Below are 13,073 nucleotides of genomic sequence, written 5' to 3' on the forward strand. Positions count from 1 at the left end.
CCTTGGCCGGGAATCGGAACCAGAGGAAGAAGAAGCCCTTAAAAGATAAAGGAGGCCAGCTGATTGTGACATCGGAGGGACAGCTTCAACGCTGGCGGGAGCACTTCGAGGAAATCTTCCGAGTCCCAAATGACCCCGTAACCACGGCCGTACCTGCTGCCAGCTTGCCCACATCAAACCTGGATATCGATGTGTCTCCTCCTACAGGGGAGGAGGTAATGAAGGCTATCCGTAGGCTAAAAAATGGGAAAGCCCCAGGAGTCGACCTCATCACAGCGGAAATGCTCAAAGCCGACATTACCACCGCAGCAAACGCACTGACTCCCCTTTTGCAGAACATCTGGTCAGCAGAAGAGTTACCTGATGACTGGAACAAAGGCCTTCTCATCACCGTACCCAAGAAAGGAGACCTCAGTGAATGTGGCAATTGGAGAGGCATCACTTTGCTCTCGACTCCTTCCAAGGTGCTCTGCCAGATCATCCTGGACAGGCTGTCGGGGGCCGTCGAGCCTCTTCTGCGTAAAGAGCAGGCTGGCTTCCGTCCCAACCGATCGTGCACGGACCAGATCAACACCTTGCGCATAATCCTCGAACAGGCATCAGAATGGCAGAGGGACATGTACTTGACCTTTGTGGACTTCGAAAAAGCCTTCGACACGCTGCGATGGAATTGCATCTGGGACCGGCTTCGTGAAATTGGAGTCCCCGAGAAGATCACGACCATAATTAAGGCCATCTACGGGAAATATTCTTGTAGGGTAACTCACGACGGCCTCGTCTCGGAGGACATACCGGTTCATGCGGGTGTACGCCAGGGGTGTCTCCTTTCGCCTCTCCTCTTCCTTGTTGTCCTTGATGGCATCATGCACCATACCACCAAGAACAAGCGCCGCGGCATAGAGTGGGGACTATCCAACGTCTTAGAAGATTTGGACTATGCCGACGACCTATGTCTATTGAGCCACACGCGAACCGACATGCAAGCCAAACTGGACGACCTGCAACGAGAGGCCATGGAGACGGGATTAAAAATTAACACCCGGAAGACCCAGGAAATGAGGTGCGGAGTGACGTGCTCATTACCGTTGCTTATCGGCACAGAGGGAGTGGAGAGGGTCCACAAGTTCACCTACCTCGGGAGTGTTGTGTCGGAAACAGGAGGGACCGAGGAGGACATCACGTCGAGGATCGCCAAAGGGAGAGCAACCTTCGCACAGCTCCGTCCTGTGTGGCAATCACGGAAGTTGACCAGGAGAGTTAAGCTCAAAATATTCCGGTCCAATGTCAAAACCGTATTGCTGTACGGATGCGAAACATGGAAGGCCACAAAAGACATCTCGCGTAAGCTCCAGGTCTTCGTCAATCGCTGCCTTCGTCGTATTCTCGGTATATACTGGCCCGAGAAAATCTCCAACACAGAACTGTGGGAACGCTGCGGGGAGACACCGATCGACCAGCAGATCAAACGCCGCAAGTGGAACTGGATCGGCCACACGCTCCGAAGGGACCCCGATCACATCCCGAGGCAAGCCCTAGACTGGAATCCCCAAGGGAAGCGGAAACGTGGCCGCCCTAAACAATCCTGGCGGCGGACGATCATTGCAGAGGCGGCGGCTATAGGCAGAACGTGGAGCGAAATAAAGCGCGAAGCTCAAGACCGAACGCGATGGCGGAGCACTGTGGATGCCCTCTGCCCCATCTAGGGGACATAGGACTCTAAGTCAAGTCAAGTAAGTCAAGATATGTTGTTTGACGTTCCATTAAAACTATATGGCCAGCAATCACGATTACATTTTTTACTGCGAATAATTTAACAGCAACTCAATTTAAACTAATGTTTAAAATGAAACTAGTTTTTTTTTAGATAAATGCCTAGCTTATTTACGGTCTGGTAAATAGGCAGACGGATGGATTATTACAAAATTATAGAAGTAAATGCACATAAATACGCTATTAAGTTGATTGTACTATAAGTTGGATATGGCATTGAAAACAATATAGTTATAAATAACATGATCTCATCTCACGGATCATTTAATGCAAATCGATCTATTACGGAAAACACCGGCCATTACAGGCTGACTGACCAATAGGAAAGCGCCGTTTAAATAGTAATTTATTGAGTTTCGAATTTTTAAAACGTGATTACGCCCGCCATCTTGGATGTAATTTTGAAAAGAGAACGTGCAACAGCTACTTTGAAACGATTTGTAACGATTACTTGCTTCCTTTTTTAAAGTAAGATTTAAAATAATTTGCGGTTTGTGTATGGTCGATCTTTTAAGGCGGGTTTTCATGAATGATTATGAACATGTAATTTCACATTATTTTATGTATGGAAAACTTTGATTATGCGATGTAATCAAACCTTAATACGTAGGTACACTTCATAGAGCTGAGTATTTTAATGAGATTTTTATTTATTCATAGCAATTTTTGTACGTAATTCTCGATTTGTATTGTTCATAAGTATTAAGTCGTGATTTCAATTACAAAGATAACATGTTAATGTGCGTCTAGAGTTTGTAATTATTTGATGATTTCTGGCTGATATGTAGCTGTTTTGAATAAAACCTATTACGGTGGCAATTCCACACAATTTTGGAAGTGATGTTTATTAAACATCGAGCTATTAGAGAATACGTTGAATGGAAATAAATAATATGCTTCTAAGATTACTTTTTCATTGGCCATTCCTTAATTCTTTATTATGAATTGCATGTTATTATAATTATTGAAATAATTACAAAATCTTAATCTTTGACCGTAGTACAAATACATTTTAATTACTTAGCGAATTGAATGCTTAGTTCAATAATTCTAAATGTTTCTCTCTCAAGGCTCTTTTGGGCGTCATCTGTCGTCATTTAAAACGTTCGCACTTTAAAACAAAAATTGTATTAATGCTAGACTATATTTCAGCCGGTCTATACTCCCAATACATGTGCTACATAATTCTTTAAAGTATTCCACAAAAAATGTCCATCCTAACAAACCCCAAACACTTCTAAATATGCCTAAGTAACAAAACCTTCATTCTCTTTTCAGCCTCATTTCCAATCACGAGGCGGATCGGCCATCCCTACCAGAACCGAACGCCGCCGAAACGCAAGAAGCCTCGGACCTCCTTCACAAGACTCCAAATAGCTGAACTGGAAAAGAGATTTCATAAGCAAAAGTATTTGGCGTCGGCTGAAAGAGCCTCGCTGGCTAAGACTCTGAAGATGACTGATGCGCAAGTCAAAACGTGGTTCCAGAATCGACGGACTAAGTGGAGGTGGGTGAATGTCTTTTGTTTTTTACTTCTTTCTTATATTGCCTCAGTCTCGGGTTCAATTTATCAGTTAGGCAATGGTTTGTGAGTTTTTCATGCGTTCATAAAGAAGTAGGAGTCCGTTAACGGGTGCTGGATGGGCACGTTAGGCCGGGGCATCCCCGAATGCTATACTCAGCAGCAGTCTTTATTACATTCTACTTCAGAGGTTGTAAAGCAGATTTGAGATTTGATTATAAATTTTTTGGCGTTCCTCATAACGTTCATCTGTTTTATAAAATCAGGTGGCCTGCTGTTATTTTTGCGAGAACGTTTGGCTAGACATTTTACCAATTCAAGGTTACTTAAGTTTCTCCTCGATTTTTAAACCAACTAAATCAATATTAACATAACGACAGCATTTTAATTCAGTTCGTTAAATCACAGTCTTTTACATATACATAGCTTCATTCTCCTAAAAACACACGTTCTCAACGATTTTGTTGATAAGTTTTCATGCAGGTATTATGAAAAGTAAATTAAAATATATATCTTTACTTAAAATACTTGTAATTATGTAAATAGGGGCGTCAAGATTCTTAGCTTCGTTGTACCTTTTAAGATAACATTATACTACCATTTAACTTGATCCCTGTTCAAGTATAACTGAAAAAGGTTTTGGGGGTCTATGAAAACTGGTGGAAATTGTTTCCTAATAGTATTTGGTAGTAGGTAAAATGTAGAAGACGATACGGTTGGTTAAGTATATGTTTTAATACGAACATGAATAACAGGAATGTTGCACATACCATCAGTATCCAAAATTGCATGTAACAAATTCAAATAAAATTCCCCAATTGAAAGAAATGAACAATTGTAAAAAAACTACACTTAAAAAGTAAATTATGTGTAGGTATTATAAATAATGGAAGAAAACCAGTACTTTTATAATCTTCTACATTTAATTCAAGGAAAAAATATAGTGGTATTTTAAATAAACATCCTATTATTTATAATTAAATTAAAAAAAACATTATGTATATGTTTGGCCCAGCCTAATTTAATTAAACATCACATTATGTATAATTAAATACATATGTATAAGACTGGCCCTGCTTATATTAACTTAGCGTTGAATAAAATTATTACAAAAATATTCAAAGTATATTAACCATATCTTACATTATAACATTCTAACACCAGTTATAATCTATTTACAAATAGGAAACTCGTCTTAACGATAATTTTAATCAATTCCCTTGTAACGTCTTATATTGAAATCGGTGATTACCATAAATTAATTATAATCATTTAATCAATTGTAGAACACGTGTTTTGTAAATGCTTTTAGCTGGCAACACCAGGCTTTTAATCTATGGCAACATTAGTTTGACCATAAATTTTCAAAGTCATCTTTTACTACAGATAATGTCAACTTGTGGAAAGATTTATACTGACTACGAATTGAAATGAAAAGTTGTACTGATTATTAAAAGTTGTTCCACGATTTGAACGTGATCCCCATCAACGAAAGGTGCCAGATTAAATCCTGTAGCCAAGTTTTGCTGAACTTCAGTAATATTCTTATATAGCATCTAGCAGGACGATAACATTTTCATGAACAAACGGATTTCTGCTGTTTTCCTTTATGCAGAAAGGTCAAAAAGACTATGTACCATTAATAAACTCACCTACCTATTAATATTTCGGGGTACATACCACAAAATATTCAAATCAGTAAAAACGAAATATTATCTACATGTCTACATCAGCGCACCTTTATATAAGTGTACATAATAAAATGTAAATGCATCGATGCATAACATTATTTCTACCACAAACAAAATAAGAGATTTTTTAGTATTCGAATATGAATAGACTAGAAATAGGATCATGTTTGACCACAAATATCTATTACCACAATGGATATAAAGACACGTTTTTTTTAAAACAAAACAGTTTCTTGGGTACTTTAGGTTTATTTACGGACCATATTTTTAAATCGAATAACTCTTATGTTTAACTCTTCTGTTTACTTCTTCAACTTCTTCTGTTTACTCTTATGTGCTGCCTAAGCATATCCTCTACAAAAATAACTGATTTAAGGTGAAGGAAAACATCTCGAGTTAACCTGGTTGTCTGATACCACCAACCCGCATTGAGCAAGCGTGGTGATTAATGCTCAATCCTTCTCTGTGTGAGAGGAGGCCTGTGCCCAGCAGTGGGACGATAAAAAGGCTGATGATGATGATACCAGATTTATAAGTTTAAGTACTTAATAAATAGCAACATATAAAAAATAAAGAGTCTCATCTGTCTCATCAATTATTTTCAGGTCAAATACCAAAATTTGATAAAATACTCAGTCTCGTATCGGGCCATAATTTACGCCTAGCCCAGTTTTAAAATATATTGAGAGGCTGACAATAAATCGAACTTACTTTGTCCTAATCTTTTAAATGAGTCTTTATTTCGAAGGTTCGTTCAGAAATACGGTTTTAGGCGGTACCCAAAATTCCTTTGCCTCGTTTACATCGCATGTGTTGGTATGATGTGTTTTTGTTTTTTTTTTTTTATATGAGACATTAAATTAAATTTATTTGAATACATGTCATACTTAATGATAGTAGGTAAGTTGTTTACAATATGTAAACACGTTCGCATATAATTTATTGGAATCTGAAACGGACCTACACTCTTTATTTAAAACTGCGAAACTAATTCACATAATTTATTGATAGATTATCTATAACACCATTAATTAGAAAACCTTAATGTCTTGTTCCTTGGATTTATTTCTGCGTTCTCAAATATACGAGCATAAACTTAGCTCTGGCAAAGCCAAAAACGCTGTCAAACTTTATCATTATTAATGTCCAAAATAAACAAATAAATCCGTCTCACCTACTTACTTAGTCAAAAACATTAGCCGGTATTAATCAAGTAAACTGGATACAACTGCTATCAACATTGGTTCTAGCCACGTCGCCTCTCGTTAGGAGATAACCCGACTTTTAATAATACACAACAGGACAAAAACAAGAAGCTAGAGATAAGACACCATTAACTTGGTCGGTTAACACAAAGCGACTCGGCTAAATCGACCGAATCCGAATACTAATGCCCTTTGTGCGACACATTTCAAAATTGGAACGGGCATGTGAGACGCCATCTTTTCTTTGTGGCTTGATAGATCATCCTTAGGTTTTATTAAGGTTGTACTAGAAAATTTAGCCCTAACTAGAGTATTTTATAAGTATATGAGTGCCATGAAGACATTTGTCCCATCTATCATCTATTAAATGATGATTTAATGGCTTGTTAACATAATTTCGCATGCTTTTAAATTGTTGGAAGTTACATTATTCTTTGGAAAAACACCCAACAGAACCTATGCTAAGATATGGCCAAGATAAAAAACTGATTAGCAAGCACATTTTCTATTGCTTGAACTGCATTACAACACGAACTACCAACTTAACAAACATACGTTCCGAAACACAATCAAGGCACGATTACAAAGGCGAAATAAAATCCTGTATCAGACAGTAGATCACGAACATCGGCCGTGAGTGCCTGGCCAATAGTCTTTTTTGTTTTATTATAATAAAAATCAGTGGCATGGCGCCGCGCGTATCGAGCATGCGTTATCAGTATCGAACACAAACAGCGCTTGTCCATTAGAACGTAATCGGTTGTGATGCCACCAACACAACTTTGGAACGCACCTCGTGCATTGTCTCGCAGTTTTGAATTTCGAATTTCTTGTTTTGTGCCTGTGTTTATTGTTTTAAAAAGGATTTGTAGAATGAGTTTTGATATCGTTTGCTTTCAGTAGCGTATCTTCAATGGGTTTCTATGTTAGTCTATGTAATGTAGTTTATCAGATTTCCCATAAGACCATGTAGGGTTAATCTTTGAGAGAAAAGATAGTACATATTATTATTGTAGGAATAGTTATCCATAGTTTAACGGCCGTTTCACTCCTAGTTAGCTACTTTTGAATTGCATGGACACTTTACAGTGAAATGTGAACTCACTGTTTTCCATTTTGACAATACTTAATATAGACTAGTAGCTAACTACCTATTCTGTTTACACCATTCTTGACACATTAAATAAGTGTGTATAAATAGGATAACTATCTGACACACAAAATAAGCCCGTGATCAATTCAATCAAGTGTCCCATATATATTTTAATTAGAAATATTAACTAGACACCTATCTCAAAATTTGTCACGATGCTTTTAAATCATCACTAAATCAATGTGATTTCTAAAGTAGGTAATATCCTTATAACTGATACAGCAGACATAAATTAAATGAAGTGGCATTTTATCTATGACAAATGAGTTTGTTTTATCTATGGCTGCGACGGAGGATCATGGTCGTTAATACAAATATTGGGCTACCGTAGAATATTTGGAGATAATTCTTCTAAGTTTAAAAATGGTGTGATGGAATTTAAAAATCATTTTAATTTTAATAACTGAGATTTCATTTCTAATTAAAATTGGTGTTTATTTTAATGTTAGGTATAGTAACATTGAGCATATAACTAAGTAGGTTCTTTAGTCAAATTAATGTGACCTTCATGTCACAAAAACAATATTTAGTTCTACACCGCAATATTGCACAACAATTAAAAATGTTACAACATTCTCATTCCAGTTTCAAATAATTAAAAACAGAACTTAAACAGCGTTCGCCAATTTAACTTCTCATTGCAACATTTTTAATTTCATCAATTTAATAGCACGGGCGATCATTCATACGCATGCCAACAGCATTAATCTGTCTACAACGGAGACAATACATGAATGAACACAATAAATTACACCTCTTGAGTAAGTAATAGTTTAAACTCATCCATAAACAATGGCTCCATGCATTATGATCAGTGCCTTCATTGATTATCTGTGTACACAGATAAGGATGTGACAAACTCATATATTAAACTATCGATTTTATTGTTAGTCGATTCTTGAGAAATATTTTCTATATTTAAAATTAATTGCTTGTGTTTTGTCGTGTAGGTGTTTTTAAAGCATTAATAATATATCGATTTGAATATAATGAACTCGATAAACTTTTAGAAAATGCAATTTGTCATCCTATGAATGAAGAGAAAGCTGTTAGCTATGCAAATAATTAATCATTTAGAAATAATAATATGTATTGAAGCGTCTGCAACAACAGATTTTATGGTTATTAAAAAGATAAAAGCTGTGAACAGATTTAGATATGGAATAGATTAAACAAGATAAAAATAATAATTAGAATACCTAATGTTTTTAACATTTTACTGGCTTCGGTTATGCAGATATTAACTTTTATATAAAAAACATTAAAAACAAGAACGAATTAAAATAAGATCTTCTAAAAATTATCAACTAAACTGCATCTATTAACTAATCTGCGCTATAAATTACAATTCCACCAATATATTCCGTTGTACACCCAATCAATTCGTTCGCTCCAAATTGCTGCAACAAAGGTTAGGAAAGCAGTTAAGTGGACGTAGTATTTATACATATGCTATGTACACAATATCACACGGGCGGTAACACGGGGTAGCTAGGGTGATACATTTTGTATGAGCAACACAACTCGGCAGTTTGAAGCATCAATTATTAACTGCGGTGGAAAAGACGAACGCCCGACTTTTTACATGTATTGTACCCGTTTGTTTGGTTTATGGCCTATTTTTGTGACTTTTACCGACGTTTTAACGTTATTTTTATGTGAGCCTCGTCTCGTAAAGCCCTTACTAGTTATTTTACAATTAATGATATTGTGAAGCTTTTTAACCACGCTTGTTATTATATATTTTAGTATATTTTTATCTTGCTTTAAGTTAGAGTGCAGCAATTCTATCGATATGTAATGGTATAAGCATAAGTACTTTGCAATAACATACATGAATATTGATAAAGTCATTACAAAACATAAAATTTTAAGTACATATTAAAATAAAATTATGTCCCAGTTTGGTACAACTTTACAGCTATTAAGCTGTTTTACATCTTAATCTATATGTCGATGTTGCATTTAGTCGATATCGGTATTATTATCAATTTTATTATATAAGTACATCACTAAAGTTATATCAGTTTACCGCTTATGAAAGTTGATGGGAATTGGAACTTTAGCAGTACGTTTCCTACTATTAGGAATAAAGTATCGTGAAGCAATTTCCTCAAACTATTTACACATTCTAAAGGTCGATGGTCATTTCCCTGAATCGTGTTCGACGATCGACAAATCGAATTGGAATCGTTGCACGATCTAACACGTAATGTTACCCACGTAGCAACATGGCCGCCCTAGGCGTCTCGTTTCCTTTATTTATTTACCCACCCTGTTTCATTTTCTTCCTGTAATTCTTTTCCCTTGTATAAGTGAATATTAAAACTCCCCGAATTAGGGTGTTTTGTGCCTTCTTTCTCAAAATAACGTCTTATATCAACCACACAGAGTATGTTTTCGTATGAGACTGGAACTTGCGATTTAATTTCGCGAATGCATTATTTGTACAGGATAATGAGGTCTATTCTTCTTGGTATACAGTTCTAAATGGCTTGTTGTTACGGCGCTACTGTTAAGGTATTTCGGTTGTCTCTTGTATAATTGTTGCTTGTAGGTTGTCTCCTTAGGAATTAGGAAACAAATCCGTTTGCCGATTGATACGAGGGGTCTAGGAAGGGGAGTGATGTGTTCCACAGCCAGTCGTTAATTTTTATAGCACATCGTCTATTCTTAGGGGATCCTAAGGGAGTACAAAGATGTATTGATGCTGTCAAATAATGTAAATGGCTGTCACTTGCTAAGTATGTTAGCTGCTTTCAAAATGATCACTGTCGTTTTCTTCTATGGATTAAAACATGAACATTGCAATTGTTAATTATTTACGAGGAATATAATATGTAAGGACTTGGCAATCTTGTAAGGATACGACAAATGCTCTACCTGATACGGTGTCTTAACTGAAAGAAACGATTAAGTCATCCATATAAGTTGAATTACTTTATAAATACACAAAAATGCAAAAGTAGAGGTGTTAAGGGACCTTATACATAAATTGTTGGTAAACTTGTACATAAACTATTAATAAACATATGTTTATAAAGAAAGAACAATGTAAATTCACTTAATCGTAAACTTACTAAGTACTTCAGTTAACGATTCCTATTTGCCAAAACCCATGATCAAGATCCAAAAAAATTAAAGAAGCGAAATAATAACAAATTCAAACGCTCATACATTATGCAAGAAGGTTTTACGGGAACGTCTTGAAGTTTTAAAACGCTCCTCGGATTTATTTGACTGTTTTGATAACTGCTGAGGGCAAAGTTGTAAAGTTTTATCGTAAGAACATTTTTATTGTCCGTGTGTTTTGACTTTAGGGAGGGTTTTGAATCATATTTTTGAGTTACTTAGTGAAAATTTCAGTAAGCGACTTTTTTATTAAAGGCACTCTTCTTTTGTTTTTCTGAGATAGACTTTGTGACGTCACGTCATTTATGCGCTGATGAGTGAAGCATCAATCGTCAGTAGACTGCATCTAATTATGTTTTCGAACGTTTCGTTTGTATGAGAACAACAACTTGCTGTTGCATCTCACTCAGTATAACTTCACTACCACCAAACTCATCATCATCTGCCTAGCCTTTTTCCTAACTATGTTGGTGTCAGCTTCCATTCTAACCAGATTCAGCTGAGTACCTACCAGTGTCTTACAATGAGTGGCTGCCTATCTGACCTCCTCAACCCGGTTACCCTGGCAAACTGATAACAGACAACCACCAAATGATAGCAGAAAAAAAAAACAAAATTAATAGAAACCCTCATCGTCTAAAAGAAGATACTAAAAGTAACGTCAAATCAACTTATTTAACCCCAAATTTCAGAGCCGCTAAACAGATTATTAGACACGATTTTTGGTAGAGAGAAAAACAAAAAAAAAACCGTAGAGAGTTGGCAAAAGTAATTAATAAAGCAGATCTTAATTAGCTAGCATAAATTTGTTAAAACCAACCGCACTCGGGATGAGATAACAAGGATGTTGAGGGATACTAGAAGGCGCTTTGGAAATGGGAATCATATTTTTGTATGGGAATGTGGTGTAAGAGATTTACGGTAACATATAGATAGATTAATTTACATTCAAATGAGGATCGAGAAACTAAATAAGATTAGGAGCAACCGTTTATAATAATACTACACTATTCACGGGCACTTTACCTTAGATATAAATAATTGCTTATCAAGAACTGTAGTATTTTTCTATTTCTCTTACATTAAGTATACATATGTATTAACTGCGATTAAAACAGTCACCATCATTTTATCTATTAGGTACAGCAATGTTGACTGCAATGATAATCCTAATTCCCAAACATTAAGCGTAGTTCGGACAATACGAACATACAACACCAACAAGCACTACCACATCCAGTGAGTCCACCCTCATTGTTCTCTTATAAAATAATCAGTCTGAAAATGCTAATTGCTACCCTCCACGTTTGGCTTATTTAAGGGAAGTTTAATTGTTACCCGCTTTATCTAATTATAAAGACGCGGACTAAACTCGCAGCTTGGCAACTAGTGGTGTGCCTTGTCGATAAATTTTATTTTCAATCGATAAGTGGTACCTTACTACAGTGTCGTTTTAATTACGTTTTCAGTTATCGTAAAAGATAAACGTGTGGAATTCAAAAGTTTTAGTTCGATATCATTTTGTATTTTTCTAGATAAAGAATACATTGTGCTAATTATTTTTTAATTGTTATCTAATTTAGAATTCTAACAAAGAATAACCCATTTATTTTATCGCAAAACAATACAAAGGCTTCTAATAAATTAAAAACTTACAATCCTAATTCACTTTACATATCGATTTTTCAATCAAAAACATCGATAAATATCTATCGACACAACCACAGCACCTCTTCATCTCGTACATTAACTGTTCTAATAAAGTTCTTGCAACGTTATAATAGACTTAACGCTTTGTTCAATCATTCATTATCGCGCTACACACAGACCAGTTTAATCAGACCCCTCGGTACAACCCAGGTCTCCCCCTTTGCTGATTAGAAGTTCCATCTCTGCGGGCGGTAAGGGAGGTCAAGCTAAACCAGCTGGTTGAGTCTCTCCTTCAGGGTGGCCATATATCAGTCTAAACTTTGAATTCAACGAATGAATTAACTTTATATTCATTTGAACGTCAGTTTTAATGAAACGTGTATTGTGGAACTTTCTTCACTTATAATGTGTGTTTTTGTTTGAATAATACTTTTTGGTAATTAAAACTTTGGGTACCATTTGTTTCCATTAAAGTGCTATGAAAATGACAATACAAATTATTCAATTATGAAAAGGCTTTATTTATTCTTACATCCGCCGAGCCTTTTTCCCAACTATTTTGGGGTCGGCTTCTAGTCTAATCGGATGTAGCTGAGTACCAGTGCTTTACAAAGAGCGACTAACTATCTGACCTCCCCAACCCAGTTACCCAGGCAGCCCAATACCCCTTGGTTAAACACCACAGCTTTATTTATTCTTGTTTAACTTTAACTTAGTAGGCATAGTAGTAAATGTTAGACAAAACAACTTTACTTACTTAAGTTATCTATATTCCGAGTGTGTACTTACAATCTTTAAAACGTCACCCCGCACCGTACATTATTAGAGAAGATATAAATTTCGATACTGGCCACCACTAAATAAGCACTTACCTCCTTGTATCGACTAATTAAGATACCATTTAAACTTTTCCAATGCACCCAACATTAATTTGCATGTAAAGGAACCAA

The 13,073-nt window shown here is 36.0% G+C and overlaps 1 protein-coding gene across 1 annotated transcript in view; it reads left to right on the top strand.

Annotated features, from left to right (window-relative positions):
* Nucleotides 1–13,073, top strand: part of LOC124642030 (T-cell leukemia homeobox protein 2) — a 36,332-nt gene that overhangs the window by 18,036 nt on the left and 5,223 nt on the right. Inside the window, exon 2 of the mRNA XM_047180328.1 lies at nucleotides 3,049–3,277. Within this exon, the coding sequence (XP_047036284.1) occupies nucleotides 3,049–3,277 (229 nt within the window). The remainder of the gene's footprint in view (nucleotides 1–3,048; nucleotides 3,278–13,073) is intronic.

This window comes from Helicoverpa zea, chromosome 23 (genome assembly GCF_022581195.2).
Source record: "Helicoverpa zea isolate HzStark_Cry1AcR chromosome 23, ilHelZeax1.1, whole genome shotgun sequence".
NCBI classification, from domain to species: domain Eukaryota; kingdom Metazoa; phylum Arthropoda; class Insecta; order Lepidoptera; family Noctuidae; genus Helicoverpa; species Helicoverpa zea.